Here is a 27,259-nt window from a genome sequence, read left to right on the forward strand (position 1 = left end):
AAAGGTGTTCTGAAAATAGAAAAACAATTTAGGTAGATATTTCTTTCTTCATTGTTTGTAAACAAAAGATCAGCTGTCAGACACGACAAATACCTGCTCGGTAAATTACTGTTTATAAGTTTGGTAAAATTTGTAGTAATAGGTTTTCTAATTATCATTGTAATGGGTTGATCATTACTTTAATCTAACAACATGTAACGTGTTGTTCACACGAAAGTATACGCAATTAAACCACAAAATGATATAAGGAAGATCAATTTTAGTATCGCTGCCAAGTCACTTACTTGTTTGAGGAAGAATTTACTTTTCTGAATGAGCTAAAGGTATTCTTATCATCAGTTATTTCTTCTAAGGTTAGGTTAGGTTACTCTATTTATTACCATTCCATAGAGTACGAAACCTTAATTCACGTTAAAACTTGAATATATATGATAAAAATATGTCATTTGACTTTGTTATCCTTGGACGCTTTTTTACCAATTTAGCACCGCACTTTTTTCCGTAGTGTTATTGGAAACTTGGAGAATAAAGTATGATTACAGTTTATTTGATTATATTATATAAGGCGATAATGGTTACATATATCAAAGACAGTATTGGGTAATTATCGTATAAGTAGGCAGCATGTGAACAGAACCTACGAAAATCTTACCTACCCTCCTGAGCAGTCGAGAATTATCTTCACTTTAATTAGTCTAGTCGAAATTGACCAACGACACCCATAACTAAACATTACACAACTTTTGACAAGTGTCATTAGAAAGGAGTGATAGGCGAAGAGAATATGTATACCCATCAGCAGACTAGTCTAATGACAGTATATTTTCTCTATATTCCATCTATTAGATGAGGTTGGATGAGGTTTTATAAGTTCTCTAGATATTTTGCGTACGTTCAGAAAGAGGACACACATGTTCTAGCAGATAGATTTTAACAAAAATAGCACCATTTTTTTCATTATACTCCATAGAGTTGATATAAAGTTTGGGTCTCTAAGTGTAAGACCTTTTCCTCCCACAGTGGGTAGGCCTTTGAATTAAAAGGAAATTGTGGGGGTAAAAACACTCTGTATCAACAGTTCATAGTGTATGAAAATGATTAGTACTACTTTTGTTAATATCTCTCAACTAGAACAGGAGGTAAGCCTTTTTTCTCAATTTTTTTTTCAGTTTAGATATCAGATATTGTACTGATTCTGTTTATTATTCGATTTTAGATATCCCTATGAGTTTTATTTTATAAGAAGGCTATCATATAGTATTGAAAAATAGTCCCCAATATCTAAATGATGATAGATAATGACATTTGGCCTGTATTCAGACTTGTTTTACACTTTGCATATTGCTTTAATGGATTTAGGTCTACAAGCTACATATCTTACAAATCATTTTGAAATTGTGAAGTCTTAATGTATTTGCATAATTCAGGAGTAGATGGGAAGATTGAAATGTGGTGTGGTGGATGATGAACGAGTAAATTTTGTAGGCTTTGCTTGAGGTAGAAGACCTCTAGTGAGTTCATACAACTGCACAATGATATATGTATATTTTAAGATTTGTAACATAATCCTTTTATCATCCTTGGTTACTTAGTGAATAGGAGTAAGATATAAATAATGTACAAAATCTAGAAATATTAACAGTGTAGACTTGTTTAGATAGCCTTACATGTGAAATTAATGTTTCACTTAGGCTTTAGTATTCGGTGATATCAGTTAGTAATTGATGTACTTATCAGGGAAATAAGATGCCCAGAAGAACAGTGAAAGATGAAGAGGATTCTGGATCTGATTGGGACAGTGTGTCAGAAATGGATCCACCACCAAAGAAAAAAGGAATTCAGAGCTCTGCTCTAGGAGCACCACAAAGTAAGAGGTCACTTGTTTATATCTTACTGTATCTTTAGTTGATGATAAATAGACAGAAATGATGGAACTTATTTTAAACATGTGAACAACAGAACATGTACTTGTACCATACTTTGGTGTTGCATTCTGCACATTGTTTTTGCATTTTGCATTTCATGGTACTTGTTAAGTTCTGTCCTTGTTTTAATCTAATTTATAGGCTTTTTGATCGCTTGAAGATGCTGTAGTAATTATGATGATAGCGATAATGTTAGCAAATATTTTTCCATACTTAATTGCTTCTCCAGCCATAGTAAGGCACCATCTGAAACAAATGAACAGTGGCCTCTTTTGCACACATCCATTTCCTCTATTTTTCCCATCCCTTTGCTCCTTAGGCTTCTAACATTCAGAAACTCTTAGTTAGTGTTTATTGTTCATCCCCCTTCATATGTTCACTCCATTTCAGAACACCCTGATGAACTCTCTATATTAGACTGTGCTTACGACCTTTTACATTGACATTTCTTATATGATTAACCCACCTCTCACCAAACATAGTCCTCAGGTATTATGTTTCATTACATCCACTCCATTTCTTTTGTACACTAAACTCAAGACTCATGTCCAATGAAAATTTGTTGGAACTACATCATTTTTGAACAAACCCATCTTCACTCTAAACGACATTGATCTCTCCTTAATGCTTACAGGAACTTAGGCCTCCATTCCACAGTAACCCACTCCTGCTCCCATGTTTAGGTCTGCTAAGAGGTCCTCTCCCAGTTACCTTAAAATACTCTGCCTCCTATAGGTCCTCTCCATTCATACTGACAGTCAAACTATCCTTTCTCATCCCCCTGCTCCACCTAACAGTTCTATCTTTTGCTCTCATTTGCTGTCAACTTGATCATTTCACACCCTCTCCCAGACTTTGTAAGCAGCTTCTGGTGTTTGTCTTTAGAGCCTGTTGTTCATCTGTTCCTGGTGCTACCTAAAGATGTGGGATATAGCAAAGAAGTATGAATACAAAGATGTAGAGACTGTGCAGTGAGATACATTATCTTTAAAAAGATTTCAGTGTATAATTTTTGATATAGGTATGAAATTCTTGTAAGTGATTTTATTAAAAAATATTTCACTGTAACTTAGGAACAACTTAACATGATATGATAGGATGTTGTATTTTGCATCATGTATTCATTTCATTCATTTGATAGAAAGATATGAAGTAAGTTGGTTGTGTGGAGAACAGTGTAAAGGAAAAGTTTTTTACTTTCTGTACAGGGCAGCCTGCTGTAAAGCCACGTACAGTAAAACAGATGACTTTTGTTGATCCACAGCTTAGCAATGCTCAGTCTAAAGAAGATCCTCCTTTTGATTTTAAGTAAGTTATAAGCTGTATTCTAGACTGTAAAAATTAAAAACCTGATATATTTACAGTAAACATAGTCAAAGATTAGGTCATTAACCCACAGCAATAATGTGAACATTTTGTTGTTATTTTTTATTATGACGAGATCATATTTTAATGGCGATGTACATAGTTGACAATTTTATTTCATATTTTTGAAGAATTTTTTTCTCTCTGTTCGTAGGGACTACATTTGTTGATTTACTTCCAATATGTCAGTGACATTACCTCTTTTCTGGTTAACTTAACCATAGAAGTAATTAACTGCATTCCAGTGTAGACAGTCAGAACTATAAAAACAGCTTCAACACAGCTTTATGTAACTGCTTCTTCATGTGAAATATTTAGGAACTGGGTCATAAGTTCCAAATTGGTACTTAATTTGCAAGAGTCCCGCTCAAGAGTTTTACCACAAAAGTGTAACACCTCTTAAACTGTTCGTCACTTAAACTGTTACTGTTTATTGCTCATGCTTTGCACTTTCTTTCACTGTGCCCTCCCTTTTGTCCTTCATTGGGTTCATATAAATCTCTTTAATACTGAATATTTATTTCTTCCCTATTGTCCATACAGTTCTTACCTGCTGTTCGTCCTTTGGTCTTTTCACAGGTCCATTACTCAAGAGTACCCCTATCCTTCATGTTGTCTCTTTCCTTTCCTATCTTCTCAAATTTCACTCATCCACTCCCATCCAGCCTATCCACTTTCTTTTCTATTCTTTAGAGATAATAAGGTTGTTCATTCATTTTTTTTCTCAAGCACTTCAGTTTTGGAGATGCTATCTCTTTCTGTCATTCTAGTTCACCTGTGGCTTTCATCCTACATATACATCTTCCTCCATCTTCTTATCTTTTTTCCCACATCCAGTGTGGGTACATTTTCAAAACATGAGTATACTTTCCTCTTCTATCAGATACTCCAATATTGTACTTTGGAATTTTTATTCGCATCTCTCATCTCTTATCTCAAAAGATTTTTCTCAGTCATTTGCATTTTCCTTTTCAACTATTTCAGAAGCTTGGAGACAGTTTATGACATACTTATGAGTTTAGTATATATATTCAGTGTAAGTTCTGCTTACAAGTGAAAGATTCTCGACTTCACAAGCCATTTATAATCATCTGAAATGTTATGAAGCTTCCCAGGTGGTATGGTCAGTTCTCTCACTGCATGCCTAACATTGCTAGCACAAGCTAACATGTTACTAGCATTACAAAAGATTCACAAGTCTTTTTTATAGTATTTTATATTATTGATTTTTTTTTGCACTGCTACTACATTTGTGTTCTTTGGGTAAGTATTGTGACAAATGGTCCATGCAACATGTGTATAAGTAAATTTTTGATTGCATTTCTGTTTTTGTATGCTCAATAAACATGATATATATGGTAAGAACAGTTCTGATTTATTACTTAGATAATGCACAGTTAAGTATGAAAAATCAGGTAATGCACAATCAAGTATGTAGATCACTAAATGCTGCATTGATCTTTACCATACACTGAAAATTATCCTAAAAGTCTAGCAATAGTCACTTCATAGCAGAGTTAGGGATGCTTATCTTCATTCCATTTTGTGGAAGGTTTATTAAGTCATTTTTGAACCTCTCTGTGTATCTTGGTTTTTAAGATTAGAGTAATATTATTGATTATGTAACACTTTGCTCTTTATGATATAAGAGCAGATTGTTTGAAATTTGTCTGACATCATTTTAGCTTCCCGTGTCTTCATTGATGATCTTTTCAATCAGCTTTATTTTAGAATACAACTTTTGTGGAGATTTTACTTTTGGTCTTGGATCATTTGGTATATAGTGGATTATAGATTTTGATCTCATTTCATTTGTCATTATCTTGTTTGTGCAGCAGGTGTTAAATATGTTTTAGTGGCATTGTCCCATGATATCTTATTCTCTTATATTTATAAGGTGAGGGATTTTTTCATGTCATGTCTTTCACAGCAGAAGATAGTTGTCACATACCTCATTACAATTATCTTTTGAGATGTTTAACTTTTTTCCTCCAAGATTAGAATTCTTTTTTGTAAACTGCATTAGTCAAATTAGCTATCTGGTAAGGACAAAGAATGTTGATTGCTCCCTGATTTCCTTTCAGTTTCTTCTTCTTTAAGTAAAAACTGTCATGAATCTTATGAATCAGATGGTAGGTTCAAGAAACCCTGTGCATCATCTTGAATTAAAGCCGTGCTATTAATGATGGCAAAATGAATAACAGTTGCTCATAAATCAGTATCAATATGTGTAATAGATATTATGTTCTTTTCTGAATTGCTTTCAGACAATATGAAAATGATAATCATTACAGTTTTCAGAGGCAAAATGTTAATCATTACAGTTTTCTCAGGCTCATGTTGGATATGATAAAATGTCCAGAGTTATACACTGTATTGATGTTTATTTACTGAATATCAAAGTAGTTGGCTGTGTCCCAGTATCTTAGTGTACAATTTTCATACTATCTTATTGCTTCTTCCAGACAACAGATATGTTAACTATTACTATGTAAACTCTAAATGAAGTGTATTGTTGTTAAGAGAGAGATAGTAAGTAAGCACCAGTTTTAGTAGATGAATATGTCTAAAATAGTCCAGATGAGCTGGTATAAGTCTTGATTCTTCTGTCTCTGGCTATAGGTCTTTTAGTATATGGTCATCTAAGCATAACAGTTTCCAGTTTCACCCTTACATAATTATGCATTGCTTTTTGAATGGGGAATTACAATATTTTATCTGGAAAGACTGCATTGAATTTTACATCTGTCACAGTAACACTTATTTCTATTCTCCCTGTGTTGACTTAGATTTAAAGAGGAAAATCTTTGTAAGCTAATTTGGAGTAAGTTTTTACTACTTTAAGGTTGACTTCATTTTAATATTAAGATTACAGCTTGCAATTTTACATTGGTAGTGGCTAATGGAGGAAAAGAGCTTTTTGATGATGATGATCTGTCAGATGTAAGAACATAGCAGGTTTTCGACCTACCCTGTTTTCTTTATGGTTTCTTATGCTGAATAGTTCATGAGTAGTTTATGCAATGTGAAAAGAGCTTAGTTGAAGCCCTCATTGATATACTAAATAATCTGAAAGTAGTTTGTGCAAGAATAAGAGAAGTATGGGAAGTTGTCAATGTTATGAAGTATTTGTTGACACACTGCATGTTTATGGGTAGGTCTTAGAATTTTCTTGTAGAAATATTTTCATATATATGTGTTGGTGCTTGAGGTGGTAATTTTCATAGATTAGCATGGTGGAATAGTAAATATCTCTTCACAGTTCTTTTTTATCACTCTGCTCCTAGTGTTCATTCATGGATTTTATTAAATTCTGAAGGCACCATATTGAACAGGAGTGCATATAACTGTATTGGCCAGCATCACTCATACTCATAGCATATCCTCCAATTTGATATGTATTGTTATTATGTGAGTTCAGTATCTGTAATACTATATCATCATTATTATTATCGTATCACTATCAACCTCGTCATTATCAGTATCCTTATTGCATCATTGGAATTTTCATCATTGTTATTGTTTAATTCACAATTATCTGTAACATCATTATTATAATCTTAAACACTTTTATTGTCATCATCATCCTCATCTTCATCATCATCATTAGAATTGGCATCAAAACTTATGGATCACCATTCGCTTATCCTTGCTAATGACAGGGGTATTAAAATTCTATGCACTGGTATCTTGCATATTCAGATTTTTTTATGTTTTGTAAATTTAACTGAATGAACGCTTGTACATGCAGTCATCTTCCAATGCTCATGGAGTTATTCCCTCTTTTCAGGTCAGAGGTTAAGAGTCCCACTAGAGTATCAGATGAACAACCTCCCAGGCCAGGTAAACAGAGGAAAGGGAAGTTGTATGACAATCATCAAGGATCCCAAAGACATGTCAGTTTTTTTGGCGAGGAAACCTTAAGTCAAGGTATTTTCTCTCCTGTGGACAGAACCCTATGAGCATCTGGGGGATTTCTTGCTCACAGGTCGTTAAATACCACCAATGCTCCACAAACCTTCTTTGTCAACCCTATTTTATGCTTTCTTCTGTACCATAAATGCCACATACACATCCTTCTCTTTCTTAAAGTATTTCGCTCACAGATTCTTCAAAGCAGACACCTGATCCATACATCCACATCTACTTCTAAAGCTAATTATTTCTCTCCAGGATGATGCTCTGTGCATGCCACTATCCTTTCCATCATTACTCTTCCATACAACTTGCCAGGTGTACTCAACAAACTCATACTTCCAGAGTTTGAATATTCACTTGCTGCAAATTCTCAAGCATCTTACCTTGATTCATACACTGAAAATTGTAACTAATCAATCAGGAACGCTGTCACCCTCTTTCTTGAAAAATTGAACAGCAATTTCAACCATTCCAGCCACTCTGCCACTCTTCATAGGATGCAAGGCATTTACCACCTCTTCTCTCTTTTTGTTGCCCTGTCGACCCTTCCTATTGAGCTCTTGCAGTGCAGGAATCTCGCCACATCCAATGGGGGGAAACACAGGTCAAGAAGTGTGGTGATGTGTGTTTCCCTGCATGTGATGACTGCTGTATGGTTATGGAATAAGCATTCATTGTCTTCAGAATGAAAGTTATATGCAGGACATGACAGGCCTTGTAATATGGTAAACCTTTGCTTAAAGTAATGTACAGATGAGTGGTGTCAAGAGCATCGGTGAAAAAGAGCCATTAGTGCATGCCTGGGGAGTGGGTGTATGTCTGGTGCTGCTTAGATTTTTTTTCAGACACTGGTCAGTCTATGTGATGTTGATGAAGCCTGTGCAGGGTCTGTAACCCCACATTGTGTAATGATTTATAATGAATATACTTAGTAATTATATTTGTGATAAAATGCTTCCAGAAATATCTTGCATCTCACTACCTATGCCAGACTGTACTGTTGGCACACATCATATACTTGGCAATGGAGCAGCATAGATTAAAGGGTGCATGGCACACGTAAGAATGTTTCATTAATTTGTGTAATATATCACTTTATTTGGAAGATTATGTTTCATTTAATCACAATAACAAACTTATGGGGACATTTTTTTTTAGAACATATAAAATTATTTTGCACAAAGTGTACCTAACAGTTTCAGTATTCTTAGTTTAGAATGACATTGATTTATGTGTAACCTGATAATCATTTTCTTTAAATGTTTATTGGGAAAACTGTTTCAGACAAACCATCTGTGAATGAAAGGATAGCTAAACATGACAGCGACTCTGAAGATCCCCTGTATTCAACAGTAAAACCCAGGGATACATCTGTAGATATTAAACATCGCCAACTTGAGGAAGAACATCAGGATGCAGATGACAGTACCCTTAGAACTAAAAAGAAACTTCCAAAGATCACTTTGCATTCAACAAAAAAGAAGTTACAAGGAATTGACAATAAGGGTTATGTAGGTAAGGCATAATGGAAACAGTACTTAAGTTTTAATGTGTAATAACCTAATACCAATATATTTGTATTATAAGATCTTCACTTTACCATTTATGTTTCATACTCAGGTATTGATTTTGTCATTTTTGTGCTGTCTATACAGTGAAAATCTGCAGTGGTGTTACCCTCAGCTGATTCCTAAAGATGAACTATAAGATGAGTAGTTTTCCATGATCCACAGTGTTTTGAGGTTTGGTAATTTTTTTTCAGTTGGAGATTGCTTGCAGAGGTAACTAACAGAAACATTAACCTTCTTGCATGAAATTCGTAGATGGTGAGAATTTCTCAGCAGTAGCATTACTCATATTGCCATTTCATTTCTAGAATGCTAAAAATATCGCTTATAGTACTATACTAATTTCGTATAATGTAATGTAGTATCTGAACATCCTTTAAAGTGGAATAGTTAAATTGCTTATAACCCCCATCAAAACAGGGCATATTATGATGATGCAGTGGATCTCTTGCAGTTGTATTTTGGTGTGTAATTTTGTTTGGTATATTTTTCTTGCCTGTTGGGTCATATCCTTACTGTAGGGTTTTCATTAAATTGTCATTTTTTCAGGTTCAGTATAAATCATAAAGTATTGCTATTGATATTGCTGTTTTCTTTCTACTTCAATTCTCCTCTTTCTCCACTCTATTTACTGAGTTACCCTGATAGCCCATCTCATGCAAACAGTTCGTTTACCTCTGTGAAGTGGAAAAAGTACCATTTTGATACTTTTGAAATCTTTCTCTATGTCCTTGTATGCTTGCATATCCACACCTTTGTTAAGTTTAGGTCTGAGATCAGTTCTCACCCACAGTTAGATGTACAGTCATGTATCATCATATGCAATTGCATATTAAGAAGTGCTTCACCATCCTACCAAAAGTAGGTCACTCTGTATGTTTTGTATGATAGAGGTGAATACCATTATCAGACTATCTTTTTCTTGTTTGTACAGGAATTTACCTACACCATCCTCCTTCACTGCTCATCACCATAGTGATTTACTGTTCATCCCAAATGCTCTTTTAATTCAGCTAACAAAATAGTGTCACTTGCAGCCAGTAACTAAGATATCATTCAGTCCCTCATGATCCAACCTGTAGATTAAGGAATGATTTACAGCATGAAGTACAATTACAGGATGGACTTCATGTGCCATATGTCTACTCATAACTAATATCCTGATGGGCTTAAAGTATTCAAGAAAGAGTTCTGCATCAAGATGATTTTTGATTTCATGCAAGGGTATAGCAGTCAGTGGCACAGTCAGCACTAAGCACTGCATAGCATAAGTTTTGGTTACTTTCATTATCCAATGACCCTGAAGATGTCAACAACTTTAGACTTCGCACTTTTATGTGAGACTATAGAAACAGAAGGATGTGAACAGTGAATAACCCAAGGATTTCTGTGAAGATGACATTGTGAAATAGATTAATTACAAATGTGAAGCATCTAGAGTCTCCTAGATGGAAGATGAGGAGATTGTCAGCATGGTTATGCACCCCATAAAAGACAAACATGACAACAATGTTAGTGAATGACCTTGCAAGAGGTCATAATTGATCATTTGATGATGATTGGGGAAGAATACTCATGGCTTATGGAGAATAGTAGGTTCATCACCTAGCAAGGAATAATAAGTGTGTAACTTTTCTGGGATAGATTTATCAATGAAAGATCAAAGTTTTAAAGCAAATGACTTGAAGAAATATATAGTTGGGCTTCAAAGCATTGTAAATATCCAAGAAGAGCTATTCCAATTCCTTCACCTTTGCTTGATACTAACTAGCCAGGGCTTATCTTTGATATGTAAGAACTGCCTCCACTCTTTCCTGTTGCCTCAACTTCACAGTTGTTGACCCTACGAGTACTGTAAACATCAGCAAATAATGCAACTCCAAGCCCATTATCTGTGTATCTTCCACTGATTTTGAGCTTATATTTGATAAACTTCCCTGCACATTGTCTCCAACTCCTGAGGTGAATGAAATGCAAGACCTGCTGCTCTGAGAATTACAAGCAACTGCCAAAGTCTGCCATAGTCTACATACCTGTACTACTTTTAGGAAGGTTAACAAGGCATATTTTGGGTATATACTGTACTGAAATGTTTATTAAACTTTTTATTTAGTATTTATTAATACGTATTCAAAGTAAACATTTAGACTTTCATTAGGTATATTCAAACCATAGTCTGTTGACTCATATTTCTAAGATCCTTGAAATTACAAAATTCACACATTGCCTGTTCCTGCAAATTATAGGTCTGCCTGGTCCTGCGAATTGTAGTTATTTCTTTTAATCTTGAACTGAACTAGATAATTTCAGGACATGACCAGTGGAGAAAGTTGATGTGTCTTTTTTTTATTTTACCCATAAGCTCTTATTCTAACAGCTTGTTGACAAAAGGTTTAATACAACCATTTTTCAGGAACTTTGAATATTTTCATAGTTAGTAAGCTTTGATTTTTTAATGTTTCCTTTGCTTTTACTCATCCTCTTGAGCTAAGGTTCCAAAGGTACTGAGAACAAAGTATTAAATGGCTGCTTGCAGCTCAACTTTTGTGGACTGTAAACCGAGCCTGGTTCTTATGATTATACACTAGTGTGATTTTTTGATTGTCAGTTTTTGTAGATATATAGGATATGTGCATGCAATGAACAGATCATCTTTTATTTATACATAGTATGTGGTGTTTCCAAAAGCTGTTCCCTTTATTTTCTATTTGTCTTATTTGTTTGTTGTGACACAGTAGTAACCAAATCCTGGATATCGCAATTCCATTATCATAGCATAGCTATGAATGCTATCATGTAGATTTGAAAGCCATAGTTCCCACTCCTTTTCTTAGCCTTCTATACTGACTTTCTTTTGTGATGGCCAAGATGACCTAGGCAGTTATGTGCCCCACCATTGCCATCTCAGATTTGCTACAAACACATTTTCACATGCCTTAGCCAGATGCCCATTTATCAATCAGCCCCTGAGGAGATGATGAACAGATGGAACCAACTGCTATGTTCAAACTTCGAACTCACATGGCCCAAAAGTGAATCACATTGAGCAGTGCTAATACCAGTGCCACAGAAGTTCATTGCATAGGAGGCTGTTTTGAATTTTAAGTTGACAGAAGTGGTAGTCTTTAACTCGTAGGAATTTTCCCTTTTTTTTTTTTTTGTCCATGCATATCTTCTTTTCAGGCTAAGGCCACTGCACCACATTCATCAGTAGTTATTCTTTGTTCTGTAACAAAGATCAAGCAAGTTTCATTCATAATCGTGACATCTTTGATTACCCTTGTTCCTGCACTGAGTGCAGTTCATACCATGTTTTTTTTTTTTTTTAACAGAAACGTTTGTACCTGTGATGTCAGAAGGTGATTACTCTAACATTTATCAAGAATCTCTTTCTAGAAGAGTGTTTTTCAGAGGAGATTTAACAATATGGTGCTTCTGTTATATGTTATTGAAGTCTAGTTAAGTTGCATGCCAGGTTGACCTCTTCCCTAGCTGTTGGATAATTCCATTAGAAGGTGACTTTTGTCTCACCCTTGGTTTCTTTGTGGAACTTGTATGTTTCTAATGGTTCCTTTACAGACTGCTTCCTGCCTCAGTGGCCCAGACCAGGACGTTAAATTTGTCCCTGCCATGGACCATTGGTTTTTCAAACAGTCCCTAATTTTACCATTACTTTCCAAACATTTGTTTAGAAGGATCATTTCTTGTTTGAAGGGCTCCCCTTTTGGACCTGTATCATTCTGACATTCCCTTACATGGATAGTTATCATCCAGCTGTTCTTCACACAGACCATTAGCTTTCCACATGATTTCAGGAATGGAATTTTCCTCCAAACTTCTTTACAAGCATTGTTATAGACCTAAACATTTCCTGACAGATTGTTGCTTTAAACAATTGCCCTTCATATGTACCATTGTTTTACCAACCAGAAGTGAAAGTAATTATTACCATAACCAATGTTCCATGTAAGAAATTGTTGCTTTCTTGATGGCTCCCCTTATGAGTTGTTTCAAATTATTATGATTCTTCGTCATTATTTCCTTTGCCTGCTGGTTCATAGTTTAACTTTTTTTTTTCATGTGGTTCATGTTCTGGTCAGTCTCATCTAGGATTTCCACAACATAGTGGAGACAATGGCCTCTGTCTGACCCTGTTATGTAGGGTCCCTTTCGTGTTTGTTCACATTTTTTGCTGTGTATAATTGTGCTTGGCTTTTGTTCTTTTGATGGTACAGGAAAAAGTGCTTAATAGTATAGGTAATTACATTATTCCTTTCACATGTTTTTTGTGATAGTCTGTTTTATTAATGTTGGGACTGTTTGCTCAACAGCTGTCTGTCTAAGATGTGAATAGGGAGGCTAATATGGGATTCTGCAAACATTGCTTGATATTAGTGTTTCTTACAGTCATTGCATCACAGCAGGTTGTTTCATTCATCGCTGTTATATGGAGGAATTCAGACAATGTAGTTAGCCACTCTTTGAGGCAGGGGAATTGGTTTATTTCTCTTACCAGACTTACTAGATGCAGAGGAAACCCAAAATTCATTGCCCTTTGTAGCAAAAATGACAAGGTGCTTAGAGTTTAGCAGCACTTTGTTGGTGTGTTCTAATAATGCTTTCCATAGTCAGGGTATCATTGCAGATTCTGTAACCCATCGTATGATGTGGTTAGCCACTCCAAGACCTGGAAAAGTTGGTTTCTTTGCCTATCCTCTTTTACTGTAAAGGAAAACCAGTCTTTTGTTCTTAATATAAGAATTGACAAGGTGCATAAAGTTTAGAAACTTTCAATTCAATGCACACCTAAGGTGAAGGGAGTTAATTTTGAGATGTCTGTAAGGCTAGTGACTCCTAGAGGTAGGGAAGTCCTTTTAACCTCTTAACCCCAATGTGAAATAGAGAAAAAGATAAGGTACATTCTCAACATAGATACAAAAAGTGCATAGACTTCAAAAATACACAGGACATTTTACATCACTGGCCAATAGTTGCAAAGTTTTATGTTGTGCAAACTGTGCATCTCAAAGGATTTCCTTTGATTACTATCTTTCACATCCCTTTGAGTAGGGTTTTGAGGTTTCTGCAGACAGTTTTTCAACTGTTTATAGATTCTGGGGATTTTATTAGGCATATCCTACTGAAGCATCGTTTATCACTTCTTTTCTTTAGTTTAAGAGTTCTTTGCTGTTCTCCACTTGGAGATGCTGTAATTTCCCTTGCTTACTGCCTGAGCCTTCGAGGAGGATGAGCACTCCCCACGTGACTCCTTCTGTTTCCCATTTTAGAAAGTTAAAATACAAGGAGGGGAGGATTTCTGGTCCCCCGCTCCCGTCCCCTCTAGTCGCCTTCTACGACACGTGAGGAATGCGTGGGAAGTATTATTTCTCCCCTATCGATGGGAATTGATAAAGGCAGATAGTATGAATTGTGTACATGTGTATATATGTATATGTCTGTGTGGTTATATATATGTGTACATTGAGATATATAGGTATGTATATTTGCGTGTGTGGACGTGTATGTATATACATGTGTATGGGGGTGGGTTGGGCCATTTCTTTCATCTGTTTCTTTGCGGTACCTCGCAAACGCGGGAGACAGCGACAAAGCAAAATAAAAAATAAAATTTAATTACTGCCTGAATTCTGTTGGAAAGAAAATCAGTTAGGAATTCACCAAAAGCTATTTCTTCATAAAAGGTAGTCCTGTGAACAAACCTTACTTTTTCCTTCTAGTTCCTTCTTCCTTCAACACTCTCTTTTACTGACTGCAGTGTAGCCTCACAGAAGTAAGTTTAGGTAAATAATACATTATTATTTGATGGGTTCAGATTCATGACATTATAACAAGGGAACAGTGGAAACCAATGGGTCATGTAAGATGAATCTGCTTTCAAGTGTAGAAGATGGAATGCCACAATATATTTGTGGGATTTTGCCTAAGTACTGTCTCAAAGGGAGTAAAGAAATCGTGTATCCCTTGCTCACTTGCCTTTCCTGCCTTTCCTGTAGGAAAAGCTAGCCTTTCACAAGTTCAAAAGCCATTTTTTTTTCCTCTTCCCACACACTTGCCTACTGCACACAGAACTTCCAGATCTCACAGTGCTCCCTCATTTTTGTTATCTCATAATTTACTCATCTTTGTGCCCATTTTCTTGTTTTTCCACATCTGTATCCTTTTAGTGTCACTTTGACAACTCATATTTATACTGATTATTTTTCGTATCATTGCATTAGAGAATTGTCACAAGTATTTAACTGGTAAAATTTTCCAAATGATGAGTAAGATGAATAAGTATTTGTTGAGTTTTGCATGAACTGACTTTATATATCTTTGAAATAACTAAATGATTAAAGATAGATAGAATATAATGGCTTTGCTTGTTTCCTTACTAAATAAGCATGTCCATTTGTGGGTCATATGTTGAGGTTTTCAGTTGACTCTCATATGCTGTCATTTATTGCGATGTTTCATAACAAAAAATCTTTAGAAGAAATTTTGCATGCCTATGAAAGTTTAAAAAGATGTTATCAGAAATAAGTAGAATATATAGATCATGGGATACAGTGTATCAGTGAGGTCATTTTAAGGAAATGTGTAAGAAAGTAATATCTTTTATGGCTTCCATTTTATATGGATACAATTTTTTAATTCAGATGGGTTGAGATAAAGTTAGCACATAGAATGAAATTGAAACCAGGTGTGTGCATATTACATCAGGTCATGCCCAGATTTGATAATTTACAAAAGCAAAGCATAAGTCTTTTACCAGGTCTTTGATTCAGTTACGATCTGTGTAAGAAAATGTTTCTTCGGTGCTTAAGGAAGACTTACAATGAAAATGATTATCTCACCTGCTATATTCTTTTCCTCTATTTGACCAGGCTTGAAGGATCTAAGTGCTGGTCACATCCAGTCAGTGCAGTTGGACCCTCACTTAGCAAACCAAACAAACCCAGCTTTGATAATCTGCATATGCAAATTAGTGCTCCTCACTTAAAGTTGGAATTTATTCATGAAAATGTGTTATAAGTAGAATAGAATAGATATCTTTGATCAAGTGTTGTGCTCAGGATTCATTCTGTCTGCTGAGTGCCAGTGGCCTACAGTTTGAGCTGTCACTTGCAGAGGGATGGGAAGTAACAAGTGTATGGTTTATGCAGTTTGTTTTAGGGTCTGTGATTGGTTAGCACACTAGTGGGATTGGTTGTTTGGGAAAGTAGAACGTAGATAGGTATGCCATGTATAGGTTGACTTGCTCTGGTTGGACAAAAAGCTTGCATTCTCCAAACTTTGTATCAGAATGCAATATCAAAGTAAGAAAAATCAGTAACATTCATGTGAGTGTAAATACTTTATCCTTTTCATTGGTTTGCAATATTTACATGCAGTTGTGCTCTCTTAATTCTCATGAAAATAGAATTTTTGGACATTGATGAAATAATGAATATTCTGATTTTAGGGGATGATCAGGCAGTAGCAAACCAGCATGCTGTGTCAGATGGTGATGTTATGCAGTCTAACATTGCAAGTCCAGTTTATAATGAAGCTCAGACTCTTACTAAACAGCGGTTACCATCCAGGCCATCACAGAATCCAAATTTCCACAAAGGGGAAATTGCACATGATGCATCTTATTCAGTGTCAAACACGGAAAACCATGTCTTAACTAGCAGAGAAGAGTAAGTTCTAACTGCATGTTTTTATCCTGTATTTACTGTACCACTCCAATCAATGATCTGTTTCAAAGTAATATGATATAGAGCACTTAAGTGTATCTTGCCACTGTTTTCATAGGTTTGCTCAGGATTTTTTTGTATATCTTTTGGATATCTTTATGATATTCTTTTTTGATAGTTGATCAGTTAGTTACCTAGTTGGTTACTTGATTGGTTGGTTAATTATTTAGTTACTTGTCTGTTATGTAACCCTAGGACACACTCTGTGACCTATGCAGCTTTGAGGCAGTGCTCCATGTGGGAGCAGGGTAAGGTGAGCTCCATTGAGTGGAAAGGTCCTTGAAAGGGCTTCATCCCTTTTCATTCACTGATGGTGTTACAACCTTGTTGAAGATGACTTCTTGCTCATGGTATTATTGCCTCCTGGCAGAGCCCAGGAATGCTGCCCTTAGTGACTTGATAACATTAATGAGAAAGGTTCTCGTTTCTTCTAATTTTCTCTCTGCTCAGTCTGCTTTCATGACTAATAACCTGAAAGTGCGAGTTCTCAACTGCTGTAGGGATGTTGCAGCGATTTCTTAGATAATCGGCATTACAAAGTCTGTTTTCTTAAAGCTGGGCTTTTAGTAAAGGTACCATAATTATTTTTATTGCGAGCTACAGATTCATATTTAGAGTGGCTAGTCCTCCTCCATTCTATGAATGAGAGTAAAATCAAAATCCTTTTATCTCATGAAATTTCTTGACACCATTCCCAATCACTCTTCAACAGTTCCTATCTGTGTGCAACAATGCGAATACTATCTTTCTTTTCTGCAAGTTTATTATAGATGCTGTTTTCATAAGCTGTTTTCACATTTTCTTTCCACCAAGGCTTGAACTGAAGGCACATATCTGTCTGCTGTTTTCCACTGTTTCTTTGGGGAAACTTAGGCACCTCCTCCTCTTGAACAGCTAAGTGGTGGAATTCTCTTTTTTCTTTTGTCTTTTTCTTCCTATAACCATTCAGCTTTTAAGATTTAGGTCTGCAGACACCAGCAGAATCCGGATTATATCTGCGTTCTTTTTCTTTTACATTTTCCTTTCACCGAAGCTAAACTTTGATTAGTGCTTGTTTTTGCTTGTGCAATGTCAGTGACCATTAGAAAAATAGTGTTACCCTGCCCACCACTGTAAATATTCTGCTACATATGGGTGCCCTGTCACTCCTGTTTAGGAGGAGGATAGTTCTCTTTTTATCAGTGCATACTCCTCTTTTATGGTGTGAAGATCATTTAGCCATTTTTCTATTTTTATGCCTGTTCTGCTTTTTTTTCTTTTGCAGGGACAGTTGAACAATGGCTCATTTGCTCACAACCACTCTGTAGCTGTCATGTATATTATATCAAAACCAGAACCCTTCATATACAGCCAAGTTCTGCAGACCATTTCATGGTGTCCCCTGGCTTTTTCATATGTCTTAGATCATCCCAAGGCACCCCTTATGCTACAGTGCTTCTATTTATTTTCTCCCATGCATACCTCTCACCCTCCTGAATGTTCAGGCCTTGATACTTCAGAGCCTCTTTCAGTGCATCCTTCCATTTCTTTTTCAAGTTCCTCCCCCGTGCTACCTACACTTTGAATACATAAATCCCTTGAGTCAGTCATTTCTCACTCTCCCTCTCCATGCCAAACCATTTCAGCACACCTTGGTCAGCTCTTTCATTCAGACTGTGCATACTATCACACCTCACCCTTATGCAATCATTCCTCACATTCATCCCCACTCACACCGCTTATTGTCTTAAGGTATTTCATTTCCAGCATATCTGTCTTCTTTTGTTCTTTCTACATAGGCAGTGTGTTAATTTTTTTTCCAAAAACATTAGTTGTAGTAATTCATCTGATATGCCGAGAGTGGTTTCTCCATACATTGGTGATACGTCTAGTTGACCTGAACTGTAGTCTATCCTTGAGCTTATGTTAATCTGAAGTATAGAGTCACTGATGTGATGTGTTTATATAGCTTATTCACTGCAGAGCAGATTGTTGTTCAGCACACTTAAAGTTGTACTATTCTATTAGAACAATAGCAAAAACACATGCTAATTACATATGTCATTATATGTTTTGTGCTTCATATATTTATTATGTGTTTTAGATTCTCTATGATATTGATAAAAGCTGAAATAGATGATACCATAATTAATGCCTAATTCTACTGTCTTTAGCTCACCACCTCTCATACTGACTGTGAGGGAATCTTTGGTGGAATCTGCAGGAAAGAAACCTGTGGAGGCTGTTAGTAGAGCAATGGGAGAAGCCTTTGCTTTGATTACCTTTCCTTTCACGTGCTTCACCTTATTCCTTCATCATTTGCTAAGGTAAGAGATGAAGGAGAGAGCAGAGTAGAATAATGAAGGGTATTGTTGTAAGTATAGAAATAAAGAAAAGATCAAGGAACAGCATAGTTCCCCTGATCCTGAACTATGCTGCCAAGACATGGACATAGAATGAGTCACTGGTCAAGAATCAAGGATTGTGGAATGAGCTATTTAAAAGGAGCTTGTGGTATCACCAGAGGAAATGAAGGAAGAATTGAGGGGCTGCATGAAAGATGTGTTATGGCAGGAAATACAAAAGGAATGAATTGTAGAGTGGCAGGGAGGGTGAAACGTAATACTTCGAGGTGCTTTGGGCATGTGGAAAGAATGCATGATGAGGAGCTTGTAAGGAGCTAATCACCAGTCATATGCTCCCAGTTTATATGTTATCTTTCCCAGACCCATTTGTGGGCAGTACAGGTGCATTTAGTTTGAAGTGGTTTGATTTGAGATATCTTTGACTATTTCCTCCCCTCAAGCTTTTTTGAATGATTTTGAGCAAAAAGGACTGCTAGTCCAACCAGATGATAGTGATAGCTTCTTTTGGACTGAACCATATTTAGTTCCTGATATTGTCTGAGAGATGCAAGGTTGTGTAGGAAGCTGGAAATTCTCTCTCTTGGAGATATCCTCGGTAGTCAGAGGGATACTGCATGTTAGTCAATGGCTGAAGTCTTGGATTACCTTATAAGTGGTCTTATTAGAGAATGTTTGGTGGTCTGTAAGTTTGCTCCTCATGTACCTAAGGCAATAGATGTCACTGAAATGATTTGTGGTACAAAAGTACCATGGTAGAATTTAATTAGTAGTCCTTTTTTGCTTGGTTGTTTCGTAATTGTAAATAAACAAGTTCAGTTTGGGACTGATTAATTTAGGTACTTAAAATGATCAATATAAGTCTCATGAGTCAAACACTGTTTCGAGGGAGCCTGTATGGCCTTTAGATAATATGCAGGATTTCTTGCAACTTGGAGGTTTTGCATTGATGTACTCTTTGGAAGATTTTGATGCTGAAGACCCTGCTCTTGGTAGGTTTTGGAAGATATGGTTCATTTTATGAGTTGTATGTAAGTCTATACCTTTTTGGCTAGCATTAGACCTGCTGTGTTTAGGAATCATTCTATAAGATAGGAGCATGAAAGTTTTTTCAGGAACTTATAATATGCATTGCCTAGTTTTTGCATTATGATAGTAATTGAAAAATAATGTTGATATTTGGACAAAGAAACTTAATGTTATTTTCAAGACATTTGTTCCATGTTCATTGGTAAAAATTTCACATCTGGTTTGAAGAAGTGTTGTTATTTGCCAAGCAGGGAGTTACATTAAAGCTCATAGTCTGAGAAAGTATTCCATAAATAAAACCATGTCATTGTTCAACTTTCAAAATGATCAGATAACAAGGCTTTTGAAAGTCCAACAGGGCTTGTGTTAAAGAATAATTATTTGCATGATTTATCTCATTATGAAGATGTTTACCCTTAGCAAAATATGGGTGTACTAGAACTTCATTAAGGGCAGAGTTGCAATAGGGGAGAATTAAATTGGAGAAATTAATCTGTTTGTTACTTCAAGTTATTTTCTTAGCAAGTAAATCCTCCTATGCTGAAGAGTTCTTTGATAAAGAGACATGTGGTGAGGATGAGTGAGGAAATTTGATCAAGAAGTTGCCTTTGAGACTGTGAAAAGCATGTGTGGCAGACTCCTCATTTTCTGTTATCTTGTTATCTGGCCCAGCATCCCTCATAAAGGTTAGGTTACATCCTGATGACCTTTAGGATCCAAGACTGAGAAGCAAGTATTTTAGTGGTGTGATTTCATACCAATAGCTCATTACATGAGTAAGTTTTAACTTTACAGGTGATTAATTTTAAAGCCGGTTTCTCTGAATGCTGTCATGACACACTCTAATTAGCGTTTTAACATTCACTTAGCATGACTGTAACATATGTAGTAGTGAGTTCTTCTTGTGGGAGAACTAAATGAGAGCAAGTGAGGAGTCTGGCTTTATAAAATTCTTCTCACAGGCTCAAAGCTAGCTTTTTGTGAGTAACTTATAACCTTCAACCTTTTACTGTTAGGCCATGGTACTATATAAGTACTTGTTAATTTTTTTAGTTGTATTTCTATTAGCTTCATTTAAAAATCCTCTGCTTTTCAGGTTCCTTCTTCAGGGTGTGGTAAGGCCTCTGTTGGTTGACACCTTGACATTGATTGTAGAATATCTTGTGCGTCCTTTCATGAGCAATGTAGTTAAGCCTCTATTGACCAGTTTGCATGGTGCATCAGCGAGCTTGAGTGACACTCTGGTGGTGTGTATGAGACCTTTGACGGTTGTGTTGCAGTCAGTCAGGTTGGTAGAGATTAATCACATACGAAGGTATTCTGTGGAAGAAGTTTGAATACTTAATAAGGTATTTCATATTTTACAGTGTAATGATAAAAATAATTGTCCCATTTTGGTCTCAATAAGTGAAGATATCTATAGAGAAAAGGCATCATGTAATTAACAGGTTTGTTAGTAATGCTAGATTTTATATGCTGAAAAAACTGAGTTTAACATGGCTGATATGGCTATTTGTTCTTCAAGGAGTGTTTTATTTTTGTTTGGCCTTAGTTGTAAATTTATAGAATTTGCCTGCCCCAGAAAATTATAAAAGGCAAGTTTGTGTTGTATGAAATGTATATATTTTTGGTCAGTCAGGAAGATTAGAATATGAAAACAGCCACAGATGTATGAAATGGCTGTGATCAGGTTGTAAGGATGCTTAAGATGATCATATGGCTGGCTGTTTTTTTACCAGCAAACATCCTTACTATAGCTAGCTTTCATATATTTGTTTAGTGAATGCAATGTGATTATTTTTTACACTGTAGCAAATGTATTATTTTCTTTAAAGCTGAGCAGTGCCCCACACAATAATGGGATCATATTTTTTTTTACTGAAGACCCAATTAGTCCCTGATTACACATATGTGATAAAGAGAAGATTCATTTGATTTTATGGATGAGCATTAGTGATAACATTGTTGAGATGAGGACCAAATGTACTTTACATTTTATTTTGTTTGAGTAAATATTAATATTTTACTCCTAAATCTCAATCAGTGCAACATTATGTCAAACTCCATTCATGGGTAACTGTATAAAGTGTATCACTTTCATTTTCTGTACTTAACACTGAAGTGTAGACATATGTGCCCATGTGACTTGGCAGACATGGTAACGAAGACTTATACTTTCTTGTAGAGGTAATTCAATTTGAAGACGTAATCAAATATCTTTAGTACAGTAATATGTTTATCGAAGATTTTAATGCAAGTACAAAAATATAACAAATAGGTAATGAATGATTTTAGGTGAGATGATAAATTAAAACACTGTAGCTCATATTAATACTGTGAATTTGTTTTCATAAAAGAAAAGAACACACACATATCTACATCTCTTATAGATAGATAGTTGAATGACCCTTTGAGAAGCTTGATATTCTCTTAAAGAGAACATTTTTTATAAGTAATTAGTTATCAGTGCAATTGTAGATTGTACATCACTTTTGTCATTGTATATTACATTTGTATATTAATTTATGTGTTATGTGTTACTGGTAAAGTTGAAGTAGTACATGATGTATGAGGTAGAAATTTTTCATCTAGTCAGCATGATATTTTTAGTCTGTTTCTTCTTACAGTTGATATTAATACCACTTCACCTGTTCTTTATTATTACTATATGTTTTTTGTGCATTATTAATGCTAAAAGCTATTGGCCCTGTGGTGCTACTTGTCTAGTCAAAGTGACATAATAGGAATAGTTGTGCAGTTGAACAAACTATTGGCCATGAATCTCAAAATGAAAAATCCCAGCTTAATGCCATGTTTATGCTCTTGCTTGGCATTAGATTTGGGAAAGGTAAATCAATCTCATCTTCAGTTACTATACTTCCAGCCTCTGATTGTAGAATTGCATTCCTGTGCCAGAGTTGAGCAATCCTGAGCAGTATTTTTTAATTGATATTTTCTTAATTTGAAGCCTCACAATCCACATACAAAAATGTATATCCCATTGTAAATATTGTGGCTTATGTACAGATAGGAAGGTATGGATAAGAACCCAAACATGTATTTCCAATTTGGAAATATAACATATACATATATTCATAAATCATTTATTTTTTTAATAGGTTTCCCATTTTTTGTGAAGCGAGGTAGCACATTTATATTTAGTGATGTTCATAATGTCTAGAAATGCTAAGGTTCATTTATCTAGTCAAAGCTGGCCAGCTCAGATGAGAGAGAGAGCCTAAACTTAGAAACCTGCACCTGCAACAAAATTATAATCTGGGTACCGGGTATCCCAGTATTCCTCATGATGATGTGACAAGATTTTCAGTTAATTTTTCTGATATACAAGGACCAGCAAAGTGATAAAAGGCAAAAGTGCCAGTGAGTAGTGATTGTTCCTTCAAAAGTGCATATAACAATAATGATAATGATTTTTTTTTTTTTTTTTTTTTCCAAACTATTCGCCATTTCCCGCGTTAGCGAGGTAGCGTTAAGAACAGAGGACTGGGCCTTTTTTGGAATATCCTCACCTCTGTTCCTTCTTTTGGAAAATTAAAAAAAAAAGAAAAGGAGAGGGGAGGATTTTCAGCCCCCCGCTCCCTCCCCTTTTAGTCGCCTTCTACGACACGCAGGGAATACATGGGAAGTATTCTTAATCCCCTATCCCCAGGGATAATGATAATAATAATAATAATAGTAATAATAATAATGATAATAATAATCATGTTTAGTGAGATTTTTGGCAGTCTTTTCTTTACATTATTTCCTTGAAGTTTGGCTTGTGCTCTATTGTGCTTACATGCAACAGTTCCCTTCATGTTTTGTTGGTCAAAACTGCTTGATGCTTAGATTTCATGTGTTTAAGTGTTGAGAAAATGAACTCGCATAGCTACTTCAAGCCAAACTTAGATTCATTTTAAAGCGACTTCTTTAGTAACAAGGTATTTATCCTTTGGCACTAACATCCAGAAAGTAAGAATTCTCTATTTTGTATGGACAGATTTCAATCTATCATCCAAAATTTCACTATTTCCACCTGAGATTTTGCCTCAGTAGTAACTAAAGAAGGCTTTAGACAATCTGCCTCCATGCTAAAAGGATCAGTAGTAAACCTGATTTGAGGTCTTTTTATTGCAAATCTTGAAGTCTTGTTATAAAATTCTTGCAAATCTCTGTCATCTGTGTTCTTCTATATCTTCTTCAATCTTTCTTGAAGCTGTAACAGCGAAGAGAAATGTGTAAGTTCACCTGTAGTTATCTGTTTGTGAAACAACTGCCATTTGTTACTGAAAGCCAATAAGCTCTGAACTAGATCACATATCAACTTGAATTTCCCTTGTAAATCTACATTTAGTTTATCCAGATGGAGCAGCATGACCGAGAAAAACCCTATCTGTAACCCATCCTGGATCTGTAAGCTAAGGCTGAATATTATGCTATTTACCTAGAAAAGATCTCATTGGCTCCAGTTGCTCAAAAATTGAGGTATAACTTTATCTCTGGAAACCCATAGACTGAGAAGTGCAGTGGTAAATCAGTTGGGAAACTTTCTTCACTTACTCCTGTCATCAAGTTTTGAGACTGTCTGTAATTTTTTGCATTTGTCTGAACCAATTTACATTCGGTTTACTGATGTGATCAAATTTGAGTTTTAGAGACCAGTTGTTCACAATGAATAATATAAAGAATGTACAGAATTCAGGAAACATGTCATCAGATTTACAAAGTTGAATTAATCCATTTACAGATCCACACATAGAATGCCGTCTGTTGCTATGGCAGTAAGCTTTTGTAAAGGCAAATTGTGTTCTGCCTTTCTTATGTCCTGACATGAGTTTTTACCTTCAGACACAGTATGAACATAAACTATTAGTTGAAGTTTCTTCTCATCATTACAAGACTCACCCAAATCTATACTCATATAAATACACTGCTGAAGATGTGAGTGCAGTTGTGAGATTCATTTTCATTGTTTAGATTGGAAATTCTGCACTCATTTGTGTAGTGTGATAACTTCAGGTCTGAAATTTTTTCCTGTTGAGTGTTGTTCTGTTGTTTTCAAACTAAAATCACATCAATGAAGAAAGTCGTAATGAAATTACCTTCAGAACAGCGCGCTTATGCAATTGCTATGTTCCATGCTAAATGAGTGGAAGCTTATGTTACTGTCTGTGCTGAGCAGACAAAACTGACAAAAGTTTGCAGTAAACCTGTACAGTGTACTTTTAAAGACTTTTGTGACTAAGATATTTTAATTGTTTTTTTACCTTGTGTTTTTTAAATCATAAATGGCATAACATTTTTAAATGTTCTAGTCAGTTTCATTTGATTCTTGGGACCTGATTTTTATCAGATGCTTAAGAAATTTTTTTATTTTTTGGCGTCTGTCAAAGCCATATGCAGTTTTAGTGTTTAGCATCTTGTTGAATATTATGATTTAAGCCTAGATGTTTAATTTAAGAATTTGTACTAATGAAGAATAAATCCAGCTGAACGATGTTGTGATATAGCATGTGACTGTTTTATTTTTGTACTTGCTAACTCTTTCTCTGGTTGAGAAGAAATGCATTTACTTTGCGTGTTTTTCATGAATGAAATCTGTAACTGTGAATAGTAGTCCTTTTAGTGCCTTTTTCATTTCCTTTTATATCAATCGGTAAGAGAGCCATTACTCATTTTCTTGGTGAATTCAGTGCCTTAGAATGAACTCACAACTCAGATATACTAGTCAAAACATATTAGAAACTTCACTGTGTGTACTTTTAATGCTCAACTTCATTTCAAGATTCCATCTTTAGCATTCTCTTTTTGTACACCAAAATATTGTGAATTTTACTGATGCTATAAGACTAGAAGCTGAAAGTATAACATAATAAAGATGTATGTGTTTGGGAGGGATATCTTCACTAAGGAGTCTGCAGAAAGGGACAGAAATTATGAAGTAAGAAGGAAGTTACTTGAGCCACCTTTCTTTTGAATATGAAAAGGATTATGAGATACAAATAGGTATATAAAGTAGTTACGGAGGTCACTTCTGTAGTTGCCTATAGTTATTAAGATCTTTTGTAAATGACTATTTTTGTTGTTAGATGATAATGTATTTGAACAACACCAAAGTAGTAATTGATTATAAAGGATACACTTCAGCTAGAAATGCATTATGAAATGAATTATCAAACATTAATGGTTTAAAGTAATGACCAAGGATGGTTCTTTAATGTCAGGAAACTAGACCTTAATACTGTGTTGAGTGACTTTAGGGGCTATGTGTAACTGATCCATCCTATGAAAATGAGGATAGAGTGATAATGAACTATTAAAAAGTATAAAGCAAATGCTTAATCAAATTAGATTGATCTACATGATCACATTAGTTGTTTGTCTGTATTGGTTGGCTTTGCTCACCCATGAAAGAACTACTGTGATAACTGGATAACTCACTAAATAGCCTTTCCTTTGGCCACATTGTCCTTCATAGAATGCTGTTTTTTTTTTCCATGTTTGTATCTTGATGTTTCATCTTCTTAGTACATTTCTGTTTCCTCATACTTTCTGTTTGTATTTCCTTTTGTAATTAAATATGCTAAGATTACCCAAACTCCTTATACATATTTTTTATGCAAACAAGTGGTGACTGGTTCACTTTAGTAAGAGCCAAGCCAACATGTAAGATTTTTTGGAAAATGCTTTCATTGTTGCTATTATGTTTTCACCACTTCATAATGTCAAGTAATGAGTGTCCAGAATGTTTTGAGAAGTCAAGATGCACTGTCTTGTTTCGAATATGGGAAAAGATGGCATTATACAGAGCAATAAAGGAGTACATATGACATCTTTCTCATGTATATCATAGCCAGGCCAGCAGTCATAATTTTTCAGATTATTATTAATGAATAGTCTTAAGCATAAGAAAATGCAAAACTTGTCAGATACCAAAATGTGTATGTTAGAGTCTGTATAATGCCCTGAATATGTACAGCAAACATAATACAGATACCAAAACTGAAGTCAGGTTTAGCATTTTTGAGGATGTTTAAAATTTATGTACTCATGTACCTGCTTGAGTTTTTAAATTATAATGTTAGAATCAGTATTTAAACAATTTTCTGAAGAGGATTTCTTTTAAAACATGAAAATTATTTAGACACTGGAAATGTAAGTCTGTATAATTACAAATGTATTCTTGGAACAGTAAGTGGATAATGCATAATTTTATCAAGCTATGTGAACTTTTAGCAATATGTAATTTTTTTGACAATAAAACACTATTCTAAACTATTTCAAGTTACTGATTTACTTTTTCTTTCATTTTTTTAGGAGGAGGGGTTAACAGAAACCCTAAGAAAATAGTCAGAGACAAATGTCTGCTC

General features: G+C 35.1%; 1 protein-coding gene across 2 annotated transcripts; it reads left to right on the forward strand.

Moving 5' to 3' along the window:
• The first annotated feature begins 69 nt into the window (after positions 1-69).
• Positions 70-27,167, forward strand: LOC139765525 (uncharacterized). 2 transcript variants are annotated; one of them, XM_071693036.1, is made up of 8 exons: positions 70-100; positions 1,738-1,867; positions 3,134-3,233; positions 7,081-7,220; positions 8,493-8,723; positions 16,242-16,461; positions 18,672-18,824; positions 20,986-27,167. In XM_071693036.1, exons 2-8 carry the CDS (start codon positions 1,747-1,749, stop codon positions 21,224-21,226), a joined length of 1,206 nt encoding a protein of 401 aa, XP_071549137.1. In that variant the 5' UTR covers positions 70-100; positions 1,738-1,746; the 3' UTR covers positions 21,227-27,167. The 2 variants fall into 2 exon arrangements, with proteins under 2 accessions (XP_071549137.1, XP_071549148.1); XM_071693047.1 differs by having other exon boundaries at positions 7,081-7,133.
• The last annotated feature ends 92 nt before the right edge of the window (positions 27,168-27,259 follow it).

The sequence above is a fragment of the Panulirus ornatus genome, chromosome 4, assembly GCF_036320965.1.
Source record: "Panulirus ornatus isolate Po-2019 chromosome 4, ASM3632096v1, whole genome shotgun sequence".
Classification (NCBI taxonomy): domain Eukaryota; kingdom Metazoa; phylum Arthropoda; class Malacostraca; order Decapoda; family Palinuridae; genus Panulirus; species Panulirus ornatus.